General features: G+C 48.5%; 2 protein-coding genes across 3 annotated transcripts in view; one reads left to right on the forward strand and one right to left on the reverse strand.

Annotated features, from left to right (window-relative positions):
- Positions 1 to 4,366: 4,366 nt before the first annotated feature.
- On the reverse strand, positions 4,367 to 19,310 carry LOC127036704 (zinc finger protein 184-like). The gene is made up of 5 exons (XM_050927834.1): positions 19,213 to 19,310; positions 15,129 to 15,217; positions 14,348 to 14,474; positions 6,074 to 6,187; positions 4,367 to 5,715 (listed from the first exon to the last, which is right to left on the reverse strand). Exons 2-5 carry the CDS (start codon positions 15,207 to 15,209, stop codon positions 4,718 to 4,720), a joined length of 1,320 nt encoding a protein of 439 aa, XP_050783791.1. The 5' UTR covers positions 15,210 to 15,217; positions 19,213 to 19,310; the 3' UTR covers positions 4,367 to 4,717.
- A 230-nt stretch (positions 19,311 to 19,540) lies between these two features.
- LOC127036700 (zinc finger protein OZF-like) overlaps positions 19,541 to 22,174 on the forward strand; it is a 237,886-nt gene continuing 235,252 nt past the window's right edge. The window contains exons 1-2 of one of the 2 annotated variants that reach the window (XR_007770207.1): positions 19,541 to 19,737; positions 20,938 to 22,047. The gene's annotated coding sequence lies outside the window, so the exon portion shown is untranslated. The remainder of the gene's footprint in view (positions 19,738 to 20,937; positions 22,048 to 22,174) is intronic. The other variant, XM_050927827.1, reaches the window with a different exon arrangement.

Raw genomic sequence — 22,174 nt, forward strand, 5'->3', positions numbered from 1 at the left:
TGCAAACACCATTTCCCCAAAGTGAGGACTTAGCCCTTGGGAATCTGAAGACACTAGTCTCTCTCCCTCTGCTCCCATCTGCATGCTAGTCTGCTACCTGGTCACCACCACCTCTCCTCATACTTGTTTCCTTTCTACTTTGGACATGCTCCCACCCAGCTGGAAGCTCCCTCTGCAAGACGGACCTGCTCCCTCTTTCCCTGCTCCCCTTGACATTCCTTTCCTACTGATGACCTCTGTCCCTCGATGTTAACTCCAGTGTCTTTAGCCGCTCTAGCTTAATGGCCCCAGTAGTCACAGAGCCACTTGTAGCTTCTCTGGCTATAACCATGGGGCCAATTGCCAGAGGCCAGCCTTAGACAGCTGCAGCTACTAGCCGCGCAGGAGAGGTGGCAATGCCAAGGCTGAGCATGCTTGAACCTTGCAACAGCAGCACTAGGGACTGTAAATCCTCTTCACTGACCCTAGGCAGCTGCAGACTCTGGAGTTAGGCACTTCCCTCCTCTAGGCCATGGCTTTAAATACCTGAGATTCCCATCACCGGCAGCAGAGGCCACCAATTCCCATGCACCCCTCAGCTAGCACCTAGTCATGCAGAAAGTGCAGCCTGAATGATTTTGGAGACTGGGGTGCCAGGAGGTTCCCGTCCCTAAGCAGCAGCTCTACAACAAGCTCACATGCCCCCCATCTGCTGTGAGACCAGAACCCTGTGAAAACAGTGGAGTTACCCTGTGTATAATCAGTTCTATCCAAAGCCTGTTGAAGTGAGTGGGAGTCTTTTCATTGTCTTTAATGGGCTGTGTATAGAAGCAAAGGCCCCATTCTAGACTCAAGCAGCAAAGGGCATTCTATGTGGCACTGGTTTACTACTGTAACAGGAAGGTCTCATATTACCTAGTGAATAAGCAACACCTCCAACAGCACCTAAGGCTTTCAGAGATGCTTCCCACCCAATTACTAAATGTGAACCTGCTTTGCTTACAAGGGCTGAACATATCAAGTGGGATGGTCACAAAAGCAAGGCACTTCTGCATTCAGCAGGGATTTTGGATGTGCACAGAACACAGACAGGACTGGTTCCCACATGGTTACAGAACTACAGGAAAGTGAAACAATTTTCAGCTTGTGTGATTGGAAGATATCTGGATCCATCTTATAAGACTGTCCTACATAAATGAGGAAAAGTTGAGGTGCCTTTATTATTCTTTTGTTCCACTCTGTTTTTATGGGGAATTTGCCAATGGTTTGAGCATTGGCCTGCTAAACCCACGGTTGTGAGTTCAATCTTTGAGGGGGCTATTGGAGGATTGGTCCTGCTTTGACCAGGGGGTTGGATTAGATGGTCTCCTGAGGTCCCTGCCAACCCTAATAATCTATGACCACTGTCTTCCTTTTAAACAAACAAAATTAAAAAAGAATGGTAATGACTGTTGAAAATAGCAATTCCAGTCCCAGTTAGCATTGGGAAGACCCCAGCATTTGTTGCTCAATTTTATCCTACTATTTCTACAGCAAATTACAGTGGATCAGCTTATTTGATTTGGGAAGAATGAAGTAACAGCTGCCCAAATTGAGCTTGAGCACTCCTGAATTTTGAGGGTGTTCAGATCTAGAAGGCAGGTGCTAGATTCCCTTTCTGAATATTAGATAAATGTGGAAAGGAAAAGTCAATTTCTATTTTCATGGCTCAGAAGTGGAAATCCTCCTGTACAGTATTTGAAGCTGCCCAGGTCCTTTAGTAGAGCCTCCCCTCCCTTACTTATCATTTTAACTTCTGGTGGGATCCACATACCTCCCTTGCCAGTACACATTGTCCCCAAATGTGAAATAGTTATGGGTGAGGACAAAGTCACAAAGTTCAGACACCAGGTTTGCCGGGACTAACTGGTGAGGGTATACTCTCAAGCCTACCCAGGAAAAGGGGTGTAGGGACTTGGGGGTGGAAATCAGTCTCAAGGCTGCCCAGGAAAGGACAGGTTAGGGACTTGGGAGATCTTTGGGGAAAGGCAGAGTTCCAAGTGGCTCTCCCCTAAGATTTGGAATACACATAGTAGTGGCAGTTTACTATTAACCTAGGCTGGTAAATAAACTTAGGGAGTCTTTCATTCAGGTCCCCACATCTGTACCCTAAAGTTCAGAGTGGGGAGGGAACCTTGATGAGGGAAAACAGATTCCCCACTTGTTGCTTGTGCACTGTCCTCCTCCAAAAGATCATTCTCCCTGCTTCGTGCAACTCCCAACTTGCACGTGTCCATGGACAGTGGCATCACCCCCCATAATTACATGCAGTTCACAGTAGAAGCAGCATGTATGGGGCTGTGACCCAGAGAGCCCATTCATCTCCCTGGCTTTTTGACACGGTTGCTTGAGCTCCTTGATTTTTACATGACACTGCTGTGTCCCTGGAGTAGCCTCTTTCTGTCATGGCCCTGGAGACTTTAGCGTACATACACCTCTACCCTGATATAACGCAACACAATAGAACACGAATTCGGATATAGTATGGTAAAGCAGTGCTCCGGGATGGGTGGGGCTGCACAATCCAGTGGATCAAAGCAAGTTCAATATAATGCAGTTTCACCTATAACGCAGTAAAATTTTTTGGCTCCTGAGGACAACGTTATATCAGAGTAGAGGTGTATTTGTGTTTCTTTTTTTGGAACGTAGTTCTCCCATAACAGATTCATCTCCCCAATATGCAATGAGATTCAGTACCTCTCGTTCAGACCATGCTGGAGCTCATCTGTGAATCCAGGACTGCGTGGTCTCTCATGATGATGGACTCTGCATGGTCGCCTGTGATGGTGGACTGTCCTGATGGTCACCTGTGCTGATGAACGCACCACAGTGGCCAAACAGGAAATGAAATTCAAAAGTTCCTGGGGCTTTTACTGCCTACCTGGCAAGTGCATCGGAGTTGACAGTGTTGTCCAGAGTGCTCACAAGGAAGCATTCTGGGATAGCTCCCGGATGCCAATAATGTCAAATTGCGTCCACAGTACCTCTAATCAGGAACTGCAATCTCAATTTTAGCACTACTCCACTTGCCAAGGTGGAGTATAGAAACCAGATTAAAGAGCCCTTTAAATCAAAAAACACGATTTGGGATGTGGATGAGATCAGTTTTATTTTGAATTAACTCAGCTAATTCCAAAATAATCGCGTACTGTAGACCAGCCCTAAGGCTATGTCTACACTTCAAAAACTGCAAGTATTCTTCTGACAACTCAACCCAACCCTGTCTACACTGGGACTAATATTAACTACTTCTCTGTGGAGTAGATTTTTCACACCCCTGAGAGATGTGGCTATGTCAACATAGTTTTTCATTGCAGATCAGCATCCAGATGGGTTTTAGATATGAAAGGCAGTGGAGTCCAGCCTTTTCCTTGATATTGATGATTGAAGTTTGCAGCTTTCGTACCTGTTGGACACATCCTATGACAGATGTCAGGTCTTTCCTTTGCAAATTAGAGAAGTGGGGAAGTCAGTGACCCTTACAGGCTAAGTGGGTAAAAAGTTAAACAACTTGTCTCCTCGAGTAGTTTTCCGTTTAATAGAAATTGATTTTGAAGCTAAGCAAAATAAGTTCTATTTGAATATTTGAAATACAAAAAAATTAAATCTATACTGGGCCAATATTCTCTTATACACTCTTTCTCACACACATTCTCCCATCCCAGCCTTTGAAGGGAAGTTTTCTACCAGAACTCCTTACACTACACAGGGTAAATTAAATCAAATTAACTTTTTAAGATTAGCCATGATTTCCTGTATGACTAACAAAACAAAAAACAAGACAACTTTCCGTTTTCCAAAATAATTCAGATTATCAAACAATTAGTCCCTCTTTAACCAATAACTTCACCTATGATTTCATTTTCATTGGTACCAATAACATATTCAAAGATCACAAATTCTTCTTGTACAGTAGCTTTATTGTGATCCCCATTGCCAACAACTGAACCTTAGCTCAAGTTGTGGTTTGTCTCAACTTGGGTCCCAACCACTTCTGTGAGTTCATATCTCTCTGGCTCTTTTGCCATGTGTGTTGGTGGAATGTTTGCATCATGAGGAAAAATACCTCTCTTGTCACACTTTTAAATCTTTCAAAGTAGGAGGAGGTAGAGGAGAAGTGATGTAAATACATAAAACAAGAGAAAACTAAGGTCTAGTTTACACTAAAGACATTTATCAGTATAACTATATTGCTCAGAGGTGTGAAAAATACACACCGGTGAGAAATGTAGTTACACAAACCTCCTCCCCTGTGAGATAACATTACATCAGCAGGAGCGCTTTGTCTGGCAAAATAGCCACCGCCGCTTGTGCGAGCTGGACTAATAAAGTTCTTGGGGAGAGATTTCTCCCATTGGCGGAGAGCACCTGTAATAGCAGTGCTACAGCTGCACCAACATCAGCTTAATTGTGTAGCCAGTGCATCAGACACGAAACCTTAGAATCAGGACTCAACATGTGAGTATCCAGAAGTCTGAAATTGGAGCCTGACACATTTGTTGTCTCATTGGTTACTATCATTTCTACAGCCTGGAAGTCCTTGTTACCCACTCAGGCAGCCAGTTTGGGATCCACGGGGAAGGAATGTCCTATGAAGTGCCCTCTCTTTGGATCCAAACGGTGAAGGATGATTGTTCTCAATCTAACTCTGGCATCCACTGGAATGGTAATGAGACACACTGAACTAGGAAGTGGGGTTTCACAAAACTTCTTTGGGCCCTAAGATTTTCCCACGCTCACTGCTTTCATAGGTTCTCTCCCTTATGTGGATTTTCTGATGCCTGATAAGGTGTGAGCTGCAACTGAAGGTTTTCCCACACTCACAGCACGCATAGGGCCTCTCCCCTGTGTGGACTGTCTGATGCCTAATAAGGTGCGAGCTGCGATTGAAGGTTTTCTCACACTCACTGCATTCATAGGGGCTCTCCTTCGTGTGGACTGTCTGATGCCTAATAAGATGTGAGCTGCAACTGAAGGTTTTCCCACACTCACTGCATTCATAGGGCCTCTCGCCTGTGTGGACTGTCTGATGTCTAATAAGATGTGAGCTGCGATTGAAGGTTTTCCTGCACTCACTGCATTCATAGGGCTTCTCCCCTGTGTGGACTGTCTGATGCCTAATAAGATGTGAGCTGCAACTGAAGTTTTTCTCACACTCGCTGCATTCAAAGGGCCTCTCCCTTGTGTGGATTCTCTGATGTTCAGAAACGGCCGAGCTCTTAGTGAAGCATTTTCCACACTCAAGGCATTCAAATGGCCTCTCTCCTGTGTGGATTCTCTGATGTTTAGAAAGGTTTGAACTGCTAGTGAAGCATTTCCCACACTCACTGCATTCATAGGGCCTCTCGCCTGTGTGGATTCTCTGATGAACAGACAGGGCTGATCTTCGAGTGAAGTTTTTCCCACACTCACTGCATGTGTTTTCCCTCTTTCCCATGAGGATTTCCTGCTGTGTTGTGGTTTCCCTGATGCTCTTCTGAGTTCCCCAACAGGAAATAAATTTACCCATTTTCTCTCGTGGCTGGTTTCCCTGCTCTCTTTCTGGTGTGTGCTGAGTCTCACACGATTTTCCCTGCTCATGACTCTTCGACACATTTTTTTTTGATCTTTGCGATAATTCTCTGTGTTTATCCACCTGCTCAACATTTTCCTGCTGAGAATTCTGCTCCTCTTTCTCACGTACTATTGCATCACCTGCTGTGACAGAGACAGAAACCTCAAACAGGGATGGAAAGGGGAAGACCAAACCAAAAAGAGCGCTGGAGGGAGATCAAATAAAAATCAAGAACTGAACTCCCTTCAACTCTTCCCCTAAATAGGAGAGGAGGGGATCAATTCAGCCTCCGCATCCCATCCAAATTTGCAGGGGGAAGGGAGGAAGCTAATGCCTCGTGTCTGCTAGGATCTATAGGAAGCCATGAACTATATTTACCCTGAGGATATGACTCCTGCTAGGGAAAATAATAAACTGAGAGACCTCTCAAGGGCTTGTAGGGCATCCCAGATATTTCCTTCAGGTACTTACAGATTCTGAGATGGTTTAATGTTTCCTCACCTGTGCAGGGAACTCTCAGGATCTCTCTTTCCTCTGAACCCTGGAGGTCTGGGACCCATGACTCTTCCCCTTGTTCCAGCTGGGAGATCACATCAGGTTGGGAAACTCGAAACCCTGCTCAGATAAAAGAAAACAAAGGAGTTCGGTGGATTTCTTAAGATTTGGTCATAAAAAACATTTATTAATTTATCTTCAGTGCTTAGTGTGACCTGGTGTACCTGGGGCAGTCCTCACTGAAAATGCCTAGGGCAGGGCAGGTTGAAAAAGAGAGAGCAGATGCTCCCAAAACTGGTGGCTAACACTGAAGTTAAACTCACTGACCAGTCACAAACTGTGCTTCTGAATCCCCACACAGGTTATTGAGAAGCTGAAAAAATAAATCACACAGCCCCCTTTACTGCATTCCACTTCTCTGACTCCCAGTCAGCACCCACATCCAGTACAGTGAGAGGTTATTTAAAAACTCTGTGCACATAAACAAAATGTTCTTTTGACCCCAAAGGGCCAGTCACGTTACCAAGTCAGTATGGGTTTGGATCTTACCGAAAATACCATGATGCCAGGCAATACATTAGTATCTAAACTAAAAGTTTAGATAAGAAAGAGAAAGAAAACAAGAAACAGAAAGAAAGTTGTTAAATGGGAAAGCAGTCAGATACATTCAGAAATCTATATATCAGGTTCTTAGCAGTATTGGTAAGTTGCTGGCTTGGAAGTCCATTTGGAAAACAGCCACAGCTTGGATGGGTCATGCAGTCCTTTGTTCAAGGTTTCAGTTTGCATAGGTGCTGACTTTTGGTTTTGCTGGTGGGTGCCCCATCCTGGCCCCGACCCCATTGTACTTCTTCCTGCCCCATCTCCCTAGACTCTCCTGAATGCCTCCTTCTTACCAACCCCCTGCCATAAATGCCTCCTACCTACCGCTCACTCCTTTCCACCCCCTCCTGCCGTAAGGGAGAGGGTTCTTGCGCTGGAGGGGTACTCTGCCAGTTTTGAGGGGAGGCTATTTTCAACCTATTTATACACTTTCAGTCTAGTTATTGAAAGTGTGTCTATAATTGGTATCTCCCCTTCCTGATGTTTCCCAGTTCTTGCTCTCTACCTGGGTCCCTTCTCCCATCTCTCTCTCTTTCTGCTCCCCACCTCCTGGTGCCTCTGTTTAGTGCCTGCTCCCACCCATGCACTCAAAGCAGCTTTGTCTCTTCCAAACCAGCCCACTGTGGCCAGCCCAGAAACTGCCCACCCTGAGCCAGAGAGAGAAAAGGTCCATTTATTCATCCTGCTGTATGGCTGCTGTGTTACTCCAGCGCCTCCCAGTCCCTCAGACTGCAGCCCACCCCCACTTTGAAGCTCACTCGCTGACTCCTTCACACACTCTGCAACTTTTGTGGTCAGGGAGCCTTGGTGGGATCATGGCCAAAAAGGTGGGGGGAGGGGTTGCTTCCTCCACCGGGGCTGCTTCCTCCCCCGGGCTGCAGCAGCGCAGCACCCCAAAGGAAGACGAGTTCAAGCGTCCCAAGGTGAAGCAGGGCCATGTCTCCTGACTTGAAGCTGATACGGGGGGGTGAATGCAGCACAAAGAATTCCCTGGGAGCTGCAGAGGAGATGGGGGTGGATGGATCCAGGGGAAGGAAATCAGTCTTTCCTGATGCAAATGCTGATCGGTGGGCGAGGGGATAAACTTCCTCTCTGGGAGGAAAAGCCCCTCAGGCAAGCTTGATAGGGGCTAGGGAGGGGGAGACAGCTTTGAGGGGAGCAAGCGTTACTTTCCCAGGCATGAGAGCCGGCCATGGAGAAGAGCCCATGGGGATGATGCAGCTAGAAGCACTGGTGGTGTGTTGCCCCCTCCTGTCCCCACCCCCCCGCATGGGGGAATGGATGCAGAGCCCCAGGACCTGGGTCAGAACTGTAGGAGCTGGGAGCTCCCAGAGCACAGGCAGGGTCCAGGCTGGGAAGGGGGGCTGCTCATCTGCACCTGAGGCTAGGGCTGTAGTGAAGCCCCTCTCACCTTTGGCCATGGCTGGGCGCACCCAGCTGGCTGGCTGGAGCATCAGAAGGGGGCGAGCAGCTGGCCTCAGCCCAAGTTCACTCATCAGACACCAGGGCAAACTTTTCTTAAAGGAGCAATGTCTTTTGGTTTGTTCCCCTGCCCAGCACTAAGGGGACCTACTGCTGCTTTCTCCTGGTTGGAGGCGGAGCACAGGTCCTGGGGGAGACACCAGGGTGGGCTGAGAATGGCTGGCTCAGTCCTTGAGAAACTGGTTCTCCAGCCCATACTGCCCTCATCAGCCCCCTGGAGCAAGCCAAGAAGCTGTCCCAGCCATCTCCCCTCAGCTCCCTGCCGAGAGGCTGCCCACCCCTCCACAGCTAGCCCAGAAGCTGCCAAGCCCTGAAAATTAAAAGGACTCACACATGCCTGCATTGCAGCTGGGAGCTTCAGCAACTGCAGGGAAAATAGCTGATAGGTGGGCATTGGCATCAAACAGCTGATTGGCCACAGCCAGCCAAAGAGCTGCTGAGGGCTGCTGAGCATCCTAAATAGCTAATTATCAGTTGCCAACAGCTGAGCTCCCCGGTGGGTGCAGAGCACCAAGAGAGTCAGGGCCTATGTTGGTTTGTAGAGAAGTTGCTCCAGAGGCAGGAAGAGGGATTGAAGACAAAATGCAGATGATGCACCTGCCCTTTATATTCCTTGTGCCATGTGGCTTGTACTTCCTGTGTCCCAAACTCAAGCTTCACAGCACATGGCAGGGAAAAGCCTTGGAGGTCTCAGTACACAGGCATGTCTTGCTGACTCAATAGGTGTATCCCCTTGGTCCTTTCCATGGGTTCATTGTACAGTTGATGACCCTGGATGGGCCATCAAACAGGGTAGGCAATGCTGATGCCAATAGCTCTGGGGATGTCACTCAGAAACACAGTCCACAGTCTGGAATACAGATATACCCTACGTATCTATACCTCACAATACAAAGGTGATACAAATAAACAAAATGATCGTACTTGGAAAATTATAACATTTTCCCTGACACCTAACATGGCATATTTAGCACAATTCATTGCAATTTTATCATATTGGTATTAATAATAAAGTAATAATAATATAAAGTGTCTCAATTCCAGACAGTGTCACACTTAGTAAACCAGTGAATTCCCAAAACCAGCTGCCCAGGTCCTTGAAGATGCAGAACACTCTGCTTAGGAGGGATTGAAATACCCACATATCTGCTGGGAACACAAATAGACAGACACTGTGTCAGTCTGTAATCCTATGTTCACTCTTCTGGAAAATTATGAATAATTTTGTAAGCACTATGGTTTGTGAAGTATCACTTGAAATCGCATAATCTACTGAATATTATCCGCCTGTTAAAATGTGTAGCAACACTGCATGTAAAGTTATGAGATTTTACTGTATGATATTACAAAAAGTTACAATTCTGGGGAACACCCAGAGACTAGTTCCTCAGAGACAGCAAGGCAAACAGCTGGTCAAACAGCCATTCACTGGCAGGGGGAAGGTGTGAAGACGATATTTACATTCCATCACAGGGACACTGGAAACTCATATCTCCAACAGACAGCCTGTCACCATGACTCAGCAGAGAACTGACGTTGTTTCTAGTAGAAAGGACTGAATTATAAAAAGAGGTGAGGAAAATGCTTGGGACTCTCTCTCTCCCCCCTTTCTCTCTGCCCATGACAAATCCTGAAGAACTGCACTTAGGCGGCAGGGGCAGGTTAGGGGGAGTCCTTGATGAAAGGAAAGCCAGTCTATCCCAGCACACGGTGAGAAAAATATTTGCTCTGAATCCATTTTAGCTTGCTGATAAGGAATATAACCCCCCATGGTATGGTTCTCATTAAAAAAGCTTTGCCATTATTTTATAGTTAAATGGGCTTTGTAGCTGTTTTTACAGGACTTATGTGCGAACTTCAGGTTCTAACAGACCAAGTGCTAAATAAAAGCTTTTGTTTGTTGGATCCCGAGGACTGAGCATGGGGTTATCAGCATATCAAGCACTGAGGCATAACGAACACTGGAGTGTGATGAAACTAGGTATGAAGAAACGGGGTATGAAGCACTGACAAAAGAGGAACTGGGCGGGGGACAAGGGGTCCCTTAAGTGCCAGCTCAGCTATAGGCAAACATAGGGTAATAATTATTGCTTGCTCAGGGTAACTGCAAGGAGGGGCTACTACATGACCAGCTCAATCACTGTCAAAACACATGAAATATGTTAAAATAGCTTGCTGATTTGCAATATTTTATATGGTAATGGCTTTTGCAATATGTAATTGCAGTTAGGGGGGTTATAAAACAATCAGCATAATTGCAAAAGAACAATAACAGGAAATACCCCAAACTGAACTAATAGTAAAATAACCTGCTGATTTGCAATATTAATTTACCAGAAAAGGCAAATAACTTGTGTAATCAATATAATGTTTTGTGGTTTTAACCTTTATAAGCTTAGTAAAAATTGCAAAGGGCAGAGTAGCCTACCTCTTGCATGGGATTACATTGTCTCTCCCTGTATGCATACTTGTAATTTTGTTATAGTAATAAAGGAGCCTCGGCTTGTCTGATTCAAAATCAGCTGGGTGGTCATCTTTTACCCCACATTGCTAACTTAGACGTTAGTTTGTGTTTTATCTTGCATTTCTTTTGTAAACAATTCTGACTTTTATACCTCATTACCCATAGCCACTGAAAATTTTTTTTTCCGGCAGTTAACAATTTTGCTTTATTGTTTTATCTAACCAGTGTGTTTGGATTCGAGTGTGTTGGAAACTCCATTTGGAATGATGAGGTTGGCGCATGTCATTTTCCACTGATGAAATGACAGATTTCATATGAGCTTGCATTGTTCAGTAGTGTGCTGGACAGTGCAAGATGCACATTTCTGGGAGAAAGTCTGGGACCAGAGAATTTTCTGGGGTTCTCTGGTGGTGTAGCGTAATTTGAGTCACTGACTAGCAGCACTCAACACTGTGTGGCTGGGAGTGAGTTACAGGCTGGAGACAGTATGTTAACTGCCCAGGAGTGGCTGTTCTCATAGTAAAGCAGTGTAAAAGGCACCCCAGCCTAGGGAATGTCGCAGCCCAAAGGCCTCTGTTCTAACATGGTGTCTGTATGGCCAATTGTCAGTCATCTAAAAGGTCACACTGGTACCGTGTGCAACACCGTAGTACTGCGTGCTACCTTAAGGTGCAGTGTGCAACACTATAGTACCGTGTGCATTTTCCCGCTCTTTTTGCCTGGTCACCTAAGGATCAGGCTAGTGCCATGTGCATAATACCAGTGTACCGTGAGCAGAGGGATCCAATCTCACCAATTGTAATTCAGTTCAAAAGGTCAAATTAGGGTTGTGTGCAAAATCATGCTAGCATGCTGGGTGCAGCTTCTAGTAGCTTCTAGTGTGCCGTGTGCAGATTCTATCTATGTAGATGGCACCAGCTCGGAACCTGGAAGGCGTAGGAGCTAGGGACCAATCAGATTCTGACAAGTGTAAGAGAGCCTTTGAATAAAACCATGCCTCGTGCCAGAATCTGCAGGAGTATCCACACACTGACTGAAGGACCTGATCAACCCTTCAGCCAGGGGTCTCCTCCGGATATAGCTGGCTCAGGATGTGACATTTATTTTTTCTAAGTTACCTTCTACGGATTCGGTATGCTTCTGGTTTCTGTACTGCTGGTCAGCTGCGCCTGGAATACTGTATTCGCATTCTAATTTCTGTAAATACTCTGTGCTTTGCTTAGCCTCTTCTCTTTTTCCCTCCCTCATTTGGTACAGAACTGTGTATATTATTGTTATTTGGTGTAAAGTTGTGTATATATAGTATATGAGAGTTTATTAATAGCTATTGCAACTAGTTGGTATATTTTATAGTGTTTGGTTAATGTGCACACAGTTCATTTAATTTAGTGTATTTATTTTAAAATTTTAGGGAACAGTTAATTTTAAATTATTTGGTTCCTTGTGTGACAGACCCAGGCCAGTGGGATGCAGGAGTCTAATAGAGGGCAAATATACTGGTCACTGGGTAAGTAGTTTTCTGTTCCCTGAGTGACCAGAGCAGGATCTGCACTAGAGTAGTCAGGAACTTGCTAGAACCAATTAAGGCAGACAGGCTGATTAGAACACCTGTAGCCAATCAAGGCAGGCTAATCAGGGCACCTGGGTTTTAAAAGGAGCTCTCTCCAGTCAGATGGGGAGGAGCCAGAGGAGAGGAAGTGTGTGATAGGAGCTGGGAGAAAGAGACACAAGAAGCTGAGACTGAGAGGGTGTGCTGCTGGAGGACTAAGGAGTACAAACATTATCAGACACCAGGAGGAAGGTCCTGTGGTGAGGATAAAGAAGGTGTTTGGAGGAGGCCATGGGGAAATAGCCCAGGGAGGTGTAGCTGTCACACACCTGTTACAAGAGGCACTATAGACAGCTGCAAATCCATAGGGCCCTGGGCTGGAACCCGGAGTAGAGGGCAGGCCCGGGTTCCCCCTAAACCTCCCAACTCCTGATCAGACACAGGAGGAGTTGATCCAGACTGTGGGGGAGATCACTGAGGTGAGCAAATCTGCCAATAAGAGCAGGACCCACCAAGGTAGAGGAGGAACTTTGTCACACTTGTTAATAAATGTAAATAGATTGCTTCAAGTTGTGTGAATGTGCTTGTTCTGATAATACTGTTAGTTGGTAAAAGTGCTCTTCCCCAGCCCAAGTTGTGATTTTCTCCCTGTCAATAAACAGCCACGTAGTGTTTTAAATTTTCAGTTTGTCTGGTTTTAATTCTCCTCTCTCAATTAAAAATTAATCCGAACCCACATTAGGGACAGACAGAGAAGTAAGGGGACACAGCTGTTCAACAGTCCAGATTGCACTGTGGTTAATATCACAGACACTCAATTTCAAAGACTCTCCTAAAACACAGAGAAAGTAAATCCATATCCCCGAAATCAAAGACTCCAGACAGAGGGCAAGTGTCCCTGGCACTGCTTCTTGCTGATAGACAGGTCCAGAGACAATGAGAGAGTCCTGGGGAAGCTGGGAACAGGAACCATGGGCTGATGGGGTTCAGGGGAGAAAGGGAACAGGAAGGGCAGGGATATCACTGAATGCAGGAGCTCAGCAGTTGTAGATGTCAGGATAACATAGTGCAGCCCACTGGAAAACAATCTCAACTATACATATAAAATTATGGGGTCTAAATTATCCATTTCCACTCAAGAGAGATTTTGGAGTCACTGTGGATAGTTCTCTGAAAACATCCACTCAACGTGCAGTGGCTGTCAAAAAACAAACAAAAAGTTGGGAATCATTAAGAAAGGGATAGATAATAAGACAGAAAATATATTGCACCTCTATAAGTCCATGGTGCATCCACATCTTGAATACTGTGTGCAGATGTGGTCTCCTCATCTCAAAGAAGATATAGTGGAATTGGAAAAGGTTCAGAAAAGGACAAAAAAATTATTAGGGGTATGGAACAACTTCTGTATGAGGTGAAATTAAAAAGACTGGGATGTTTCAGGTTGGAAAAGAGACAAAGGGGGGATATGAGAGAGGTCTATAAAATCATGGCTGGCATGGAGAAAGTGAATAAGGAAGTGTTATTTACTCCTTGTAACACAAGGACTAGGAATCACCCAATGAAATTAATAGGAAGCACGTTTAGAAAAAACAAAAGGAAGTATTTCTTCACACAACGCACAGTCAACCTGTGGGACTCCTTGCCCGAGGAAGTTGTGAAGGCTAGGAATATAACAGGGTTTAAAAGAGAACTGGATAAATTCATGGAGGTTAACTCCATTGATAGCTATTAGCCAGGACGGGGAAGGAATGGAGTTCTTAGCCTCTGTTTATCAGAGGGGGGTGATGGATGGCTGGAGAAAGAGGTCACTTGGCGACTGCTTGTTGGGTTCACTCACTCTGGGGCACCTGGAGTTGGCCACTGTCAGTAGACAGGATACTGGGCTAGATGGACCTTTGCTCTGACCCAGTACGGACATTCTTATGTTCTTACGTTATGCTGGACCTAAGCCCCAGTTTTACTTGAGCAAACAGGAGACATTTGACACTGTGTAATAGTGCTCCTGTGCGCTGTTCCCAAAGTGTTCTGCAGCAGGGGAGGGTCTCTGGCAGTATGTGTGTCACTGGCATATTGGGGTAACGCTGAAACAGGGCAGAGTACTGGGATGGCATGGGGTGGGTGGCATGAACCATATCTCTTCACTTCCCCTTCCAAGAACCGAGGGGACAGGAACTCTTACCCAGCGAGGTCACATTCTCATAGTTCTCCTGCATGACATCCCTGTAGAGGGCTCTCTGAGCGGGGTACAGCAGAGCCCACTCTTCCCTGGTGAAATACACAGCCACCTCCTCGAAGGTCACCAGCCCCTGAAAGAGCAAGAGTCCAACACTCAGGATCTGCTGCCCCACTCACACTTTCAATGAAGTGGAAGCTCTGGTGGATGACAGTCAGAGTCCCACCCCACACCTGCTCAGAGAATCCTGGAAACACTAGGGTGAGGGGATGAAGAAAGACCTCTTTGTCTCTCCCAGCAGATCCATCACACACCTACTAGCCACAGACTGATACAGGAGATGGAGCCTGTAGCAGGGTAGGAAGCCCAACACCCTCCTCATTGTGAGGAGCTGGATATGAAGGGAGGGGAATCTCCCCTAAGTCTGACTGGTGGGTGCCCCCTTCATATCTCTCAGCAACCAGTGGTTAAGTCGGGTCAGGCTCTAGCACTGGGAGTCTGGTCAGTTTTCCTAGTCCCACGTAGGTGGGTTATTGTCTGTTCCAGAATTGAGGGCATTTCAACTTCCTAATCTCATGGATCTGCTCCTAGAGTCTAGGCCATTTATTAAACAACTCCAAGCAGGTTTGCCACAATCTGTCCTTCTCCCTTTCCCAACCTGTGCATTTCCTGCCCTGCTCCAACCTCCAAACCAGACTGTGCAAACCTTCCCATCTCTGTTGTGTTTGCTGTCCCTGTCCCTCTCCCTCCAGCAGGAGCCCACCAGCAACCCCGCAATAATCCCTACCTGGACTGACTCCTCTGCAGTCATTTCTCTCCTATGTTCCATGGGAGGATGGGATGAGGTTGACTGAAACATGGATGTCATTCTGCAGCCTGCCAGGGTGAGAAGAACAGTTGTGGGGGTTACAGAACAGGCCTTAGCTAATTTCACATCACAATTCACCCAGGCTCTTTCCCTGCAGACAGACATCCTTTATTCTGCCATCCTGTGAAAATGCTTGATCTCTTTATTACAGTGTAGACCTGGCCCCTCCTGCCAGGCTAAGCCCACAGGCACATTTTTAGCCTCCTTTCTCCCTCCCTCATCCCATAGCAAAACCCTGGTCCACACTGGAGGCGGAGGTTGATCTAAGATACACAACTTCAGCTATGAGAATAGCATAGCTGAAGTCGCTTTACTTAGATCAACTTACTGCAGCATCTGACTGGTGCTGCTAACCCATCGACTCCACATTCGCCCCTTGAGGCAGTGGAGTACTGGCGTTGATGGGAGAGCACCACCTGCCGATCCAGTGGTAGCATAGACCTGCCCTCTGTCTCTGAACACAAGGCTAGAAAAGAGCATAACCCAAAGGAGTCACTATGGGGGATTCCCTCGGACACTGACCCCATGGCAGCCCCACCCCAGCAGGAGGAATATGGAGTCAGGAACCGGCTTTTCCTCTGTCTGATCATTTGCTTGTTCACTGGAAAGTGATTGTGCCCAGAGATGCTGCAATACATGTGTCTGGGTGGATTAGAGAGCTGGAAACCTCTCCCCACACTCATTTCTCCCACTGCCCCTTTCAGTCTCTCCTTCTCCTGTCCTGTCTCCCTGTCCCTCTGGCTGGGAAAGTACTATTCCTGGGGGCTTTGCTCTCCCATGGCTGGATTTTCTCCTGGCAATTGCTAATGAGAGGAGAAATGGCAGAGGGGGAAGGGCTGTTTTTGCAGAGTCACTTTCTTGCCAGTCCCCAGCACTTTCTCTGAGGTCTGTTACCTGGAGTCTGTGGTTCAGAATTTGTATTAACAGAGCCCAGATCTGCTAGTACCAGCTGGAGAAAGTCATCCCTTGGGCTGGGCAGAGAAGAAGCTTTAATTAAGGTCACTTCCCAGCACAAAACCCCGCTGGGGGAGCAGCAGCTGCTAAGCCTAGTCTCCCAGATCACAATGGAGGCTACAGCGTCCGACCCAGGAAGCTGAACCCCAATATCCTGAGCAGATGGACAGAGCGTTTGAGCAGCTTCCCTCCATTAGCTCTCTGGGGAGAGCAGGTAATGAGATTCTCCCTGTGAGGAGGGGCTCTCATTTGCCTCACTGTCCATCTGGAGTCACTCCTTGTCTTTCCATACAGTGACTTTGGATTAACATTTCTCTCAATGAATACAGATTTCAGAAAGAATGAGTCCAGAATGCTGTGGAAGATAGTGCCATAGTATAGCAGTGCTAGACCCCTTCCCACCTCCCTCACCCCCCAGATCTAGGACAAGGAATCAGGGCAGGAATTTTCCCTATGAAACCAGAAGTTCCTGTAGTTTTCAAGAGGGGAGAAAAGCAAAAATCTGTCATTTCACTTCATAATGTTTGATAAGTGGATAAAAAGTTATCATGGTAACTGGGCCTGGCCGGGGAATGCCGGGCAGTGCCAGGATTCTGGCACAAGCTGATGAGATAGAAGGAACATGGTTAGTAGCAGCCCCCAGAGCCTCCATCTAGGGGTCTCCAAACACCCCCAGCACCCAGAACCCCCAGCCAGGGTCCCTAGGACCTAACCCCCAGAATCCCTGGCCAGAGACCCCAGATACCCCTCAGCGCCCCATTGGCCAGAGAACCCCACCAGATCGTCACTGCCAGGCTGGGAATCCCAAAGAGTTCCCCCCACCAAGAGCCCCCACCAGCCAGGGACCCCAATTAGGAACTCACTGCCTGCCTAGGACCCCTGCCTGCCCTTCAGCAGAAAAGTAAGACATGTCCATGCCCTGTCAATAGCAAATAATAGTCACCATGGATCCACCCCAAGGTGGCTACATCTTAGCACTGTGGGAATCAACCCCTCACAGAAACCATTTGTCATGGGGTTTGGGATACTTCTGGACCCACACTGCACTCAGAGTGACCTCCTTATCCTGTGCCAGCTGGAGAAACAAAAAGGGTCCAGCCAACTCTCCTGTTACCAGCTGGGAACCACTGACCCCCCCAAACAGGGGGAAGCCTCTGGCTTTGATGGGTATTAAATATGTGGCTACTCTCTTTCTTCAGCAAACATTTTAACAGAGGTAAAGGAGGGAACAAATGATTCTCAAAGGAGAGGGGAAAGATGATCACTGGGCATTTTAACCCCCTGCAACAACCAGGATGGAGAAGAACTCAGGGCAACAGGTTCCCTTGAAGGAAGAAGTTGCTGGGATTTAGAAACATGGGGAACAGCCCCAAACATGAAAAGATTTTTAATTGGTATTTGATAATGACGTAGAAAGAGGGAAATCCTGAGGTTTGAGATCAATGTTCAGAAATGAAAGAGAAAGGGTGGAAATCTGAGGAATTTTGGATCCATTTTTGCCAATTATAGAAAGGAAAGTGTAAAATCGGAGGGATTTTATACCAGTTGTTGGTATAAGGTAAAATCTGAGTGTATTTCACATCAAAATACTTGATAAATGAATAGAGCAGAAATGGGCAACATTTGCAAACATTTTATATCCCTGTTCAAGAATCTGAGGAAAGGTCTAAATCTGAGATTTTCTTTGTATTTTATCATTAGAGAGACAAGGAAAAAATCTCAGGGGATATTCACTTAGACTTAGACAACTAAAGAGAAGTGGGGCAAATGTTTAGGGTATTTTATATCAGTCCTTGAGATTTGCAAGCAAAACATGTCACAAGCTAAGCAACTGATAACATGAGCGAAAAAAAACAAGGTCTGAGGGGGATTTTATGTTGCTATTAAACAAGTAAAGGGAAAAGGGGGAGTGTTTGACTGAATTTTATGACTATCCAATAAACAAACACACAGTGATGGTTCCCCCCACTGCCACCATTCACATGGGCAGCAGGGAGCCCTTTGAGGAGCTGATTTAAGAGGGTGGGGGGCTGGAAGGCTCTCTGAAAAAAGGAAGGGGGAGCAGCAGGTGATGGGCAAGTGACTGGCAACTGAGGGATGGGGGAAACTGTGTTGGTAGTTTGGGGGCAGGAAGTGGGATTGGGAAACTGGGGTCTGGGCAGTCTCCATGGGGGACACATGCTCCTCCTGTCCCCACCCTGGTAGAGAATGGATCTCTCATCCCATCCCCACTCCAGGGCAGCCATGTTCTGGGGAATGACTCACGGTAACAATTTCCCACCTAAATAAGGACAAATCGCTGCAGATAAAATGGGTGGGAAAAACTGCCACATCGGAGAGATTTTAAATTGACACTTGAGAAGTAAGGAGAGACCAGGACAAAATTGGGGGAGATTAGAGAGCTGATCATTTGGAGGGAATCTCCCTGGATTTTATAGCCACCTGTGATAATCAGAGAAAAGGGGAAAAAATTGAGAGACCTTGTATGTGGGAGGAAGTGGCACAAACAAGGAAGGATTCAGTGAATTTACTTCCTCCATGGGAATTTCCTGGCTGCACAAAATAGTTCAAATTTCCCACCCCTATGACATTCCCCTCTGTGCAATTCCGATTGACCCCCTCCGCCCCAGGAGCTCAACTCCTGCTCCTCCCCAGCCGTGATTTTCCCTTTAGCTCCCTCCTAATCCTGCCGCCAGCTGCCTGGACCCCACGACCATGACTTTCCTGCTCAGACCCTGGCCACCCCCCTGCTCTCTATTACTCCCATCGCCCCTTCCCAGCCCGTCACTAGCGCTCAGCAGAACGTTACGGCTGACACGTGCAGGGAGAAGGGCAGCGGCTTCGGCAGCTGTTACTGAGCATGCTCAGTGCCCCGTGAGTAGCATACTGTTATGGGGAGCAATACCCCCCCCCCGCATCCCAGCGGGGCGGGGCGGATCCTGCTGCAGCTCCACTGGGGCTGAGGCAGCTCCGAGGCTTCTCCCAGGTTCCCCGGGGCAGAGTCACTTCCGCGCCCGGCCCCCCGGCCCCCCCGGGGTCTCTCACTCACCGGGAGCTCTGGGCCGGGGCGGGGGCGGGTCCCAGCTGGAGAAAGCCCCTCCCCCCCGGCCGGGCACGGAGGGGTTAATGCCGCGCCCCCCCGCACAGACCCGGGGAGCAGCAGCCGCTCGACCCAGGCCAGGCTGACACGGACGAACCACCTTTGTTCCCCCGCCCCCACTGTTGCTCGCATGGAGCATGCGCAATTTCGGCTGCTGAAACCCTCCCTTTCCTGGGCTGGAGCGGACGGGCGCGGCCCCGGGGCAGGCTGGGAGATGTAGTTCCTGACTCTCAGGGTTGCGTTTCCTGTTTCTGGGCATGCACAGATCGGGGGGGGGGGCAGGGCGGAGTGTGCCGCGCTGCTGCTGTTCTATTGTGAGCTGGGAGCCCGGGCGGAGTAGGAGGGTCTGTGCCGGGGAGACCTTCATTAACCCCCCCTCCCCCACCCGTGTCCGGCCCGGGCCCTGCTCCTGCTGAAGCCGCCCTGGGGCTGCCCCGCTCTGTGTCTGCCCCGCGGCGGAGCTGCGGCTTCCAGGTACCGGAGCGAGCCCTGGGGCCGGGGCGGACTCTGCCCCAGTGTCCGTGGGGGGGACCTGGCATCTCGCAGCGCCGGGATCTGCTCCGGCTCGGAGCTGCTGTCCCCGCAGGAGCCCAGCGCCCCCCGGGCCTGGCCAGGCTCTGCCCTGGGGTCTCACGGCGGGTCCCGGGCGGAGGGGCCCGGCCCCACTGGGGTCCCTGCGTGGGGCTGGGGGCGGGGCTGCCGGGGGGTGAGACTGGGCTGTGGGGAGACCTGGGAAAGGGGCGGGTGGAAAATGACTGTGCAGCCCGGACATGGCCAGGGGAGGGGAAGAGCAGGTGGCCCCCGAGGAGCGAGGAGAGAAAGTGGGGAGGAGGGGGGCTGAGATCCCTTCGGCTTTACCGCTGCCCCCTCCTGTGGGGACCCCGTCATCCTCTCCAGTCCTGCCCCTTTCTCGCTAGAGAGGAACGAGCAGCATCCAGGGTGACCGCCCCCCCATTCAAATCCGTGAGAAGTTCCCTGTTCCCCTCCCCCGATTTTGCCCCATTTTCTCTCCACTTCACCAATGGCCAATTCAAATCTCAGGTTTGGGGTGTTTCCCCCCATTTTTACCTGGAGTGATTTGTCCTTGTTTAGGTGGGAAATGGTTCCCCTGAGTGATTTCTGAACTGGGCAGAGGCTTGGGGAGCCCTGAGACAGGGACATCTCTGGGCTGAGCTGGGGGGGAGGGGCACTCTCTGCTGGCAACAGGGCATGGGAAGGCCCAGGAAGAGAAGGGAGGAGCAAGTGTCCCCCATGGAGATGACCCAGCCCCAGGATTCCCAGTCCCAGCTACTCCCCCACCCCCCAGCACCTGCTAGTCAAAATTCCAGACCCCACTGTCAGCCCCTCCCCACAGCCCAGCGACCTTCTGAAGTCCAGCCCACCTTCTGAAGTCCAGCCCGACTCCTTTCCCCTGTGAAAAACTATCACCCAGGGCTCCCTCCTGGCCCTGTGAGTGTGAGGCAAGAAGAATCCATTCCATTTTGTTGTTGGTTCAATATCGCTGTATAATCCCCTTAAATTTCCTATCTTTTCTCTTGAGTGGTGATATAAAATCTCCTCACATGTTGATACTTATCTCTTATATTGGCAAATATTTAGTTTGTGCCCCATTTTTTCCTCAGTTCTGAAATACTCATATCAAATTCTCAAAACTCTTCCCGCTTTTCTCTCCAGGTGTCTGACTGAGATCAGGGCTCTTATTGTACTGAGCGTGGCCCTGTTCTGCCGGGCGCTGCAGAGACTCCAACTGAGATCTAGGCCCTGTTCTGCCAGGCGCTGAAGAGACCCCAGGTGAGATCAGACCCCACTGTTGTGCCAGGTAAAACTGAGACCTGGACCGAGATCACAGCCCCTCTTGTGCCAGGCAGCGCATGACTGTGACCCAAACTGCTGCATCCATTGTGCTGGGCTCTTCAGAGGTCTCGACTGAGATCTGTGTCACTGTTGGACCTGGCCCTGCACTGACCGTGACCTAGATCACGCCCCACCACTGTACTGGGCACTGCACAGACCCTGACAGGGATCCTGGCCCCACATTTTGCCAGATGCTGCAGGGACCCCAAACAAAATCAGGGATCCTGTAATGTTGAGAGTTGCAGAGTCCCCGACTAAGATAAGACCCCTGTTGTGCAGGGCTCTGCACAGACACGGACCAAGATCAGGGTCCCCATTGTGACAGATGCTGAACAGACACCAAGGGTATCTCTAATCTGCCATGAAGAACCCCCAGCTGGCCCATGCCAGGTGACTTAGGCTCACAGAGCTCAGGCAAAGAGACTGTTTAATTGCAATGTAGGTGTCTAGGCTCAGGCTGGAGCTAAGCTGTAGGACCCTGCGAGGTGGGAGGGTGCCAGACCTTGGGCTGCAGCCCCAGTTGGAACATTGACACTACAATTAAACAGCCCTGCAGCCTGAGCTGTGTGAGCCCAAGTCAGAGGGCACGGGCCAGCCACCGGTGTCTGACTGCAGTGTAGACATGCCCACAGTGACAGAGAGGCCTTGCCACAAAAAGATCAAAGGCTAAATAGGCAAATGATGGAAGGCGACTCTCCATTTTACAGATGGGGAAACTGAATTTCAAAGAGCTGAAGTAATTTTCTCAAGTTTGCATGGAGAATTTGGGACAAAACTGGGAACTGAACCCAGATTGTTTGAATTCTTGCCTCTCCCCTCAACCCTAAGCCCAGCTTGTGTGTGTACAGCGTTGTTTTGGTCTGTGTTTGCATTGCATTGGCTTCCAAGGGAGGTTGTGGAATTTCCTTCATTGGAGGTTTTTAAGACCAGGTTAGAGATACACCAGTCTGGGGTTGTCTAGGGATACTTTGTCCTGACTCATCACAGGAGTCTGGAGTAGATGACTTCTCAAGATCTCATCCAGGCCTACAATGAAATAATTCTCTTTTGTGCTGTG

Source organism: Gopherus flavomarginatus, chromosome 18 (assembly GCF_025201925.1).
Source record: "Gopherus flavomarginatus isolate rGopFla2 chromosome 18, rGopFla2.mat.asm, whole genome shotgun sequence".
In the NCBI taxonomy this organism is placed as follows: Eukaryota; Metazoa; Chordata; order Testudines; family Testudinidae; genus Gopherus; species Gopherus flavomarginatus.

Excerpts from the sequence above, each read along its gene's own strand:
- LOC127036704 (XM_050927834.1), bottom strand. The coding sequence starts at position 15,209 with ATGACATCCATGTTTCAGTCAACCTCATCCCATCCTCCCATGGAACAT. Across the intron at positions 6,188-14,347 it reads TGAGAATGTGACCTCGCTGG|GGTTTCGAGTTTCCCAACCT; the intron begins GTAAGAGTTCCT and ends TTATCTGAGCAG. Across the intron at positions 5,716-6,073 it reads CCTGAGAGTTCCCTGCACAG|CAGGTGATGCAATAGTACGT; the intron begins GTGAGGAAACAT and ends TCTCTGTCACAG.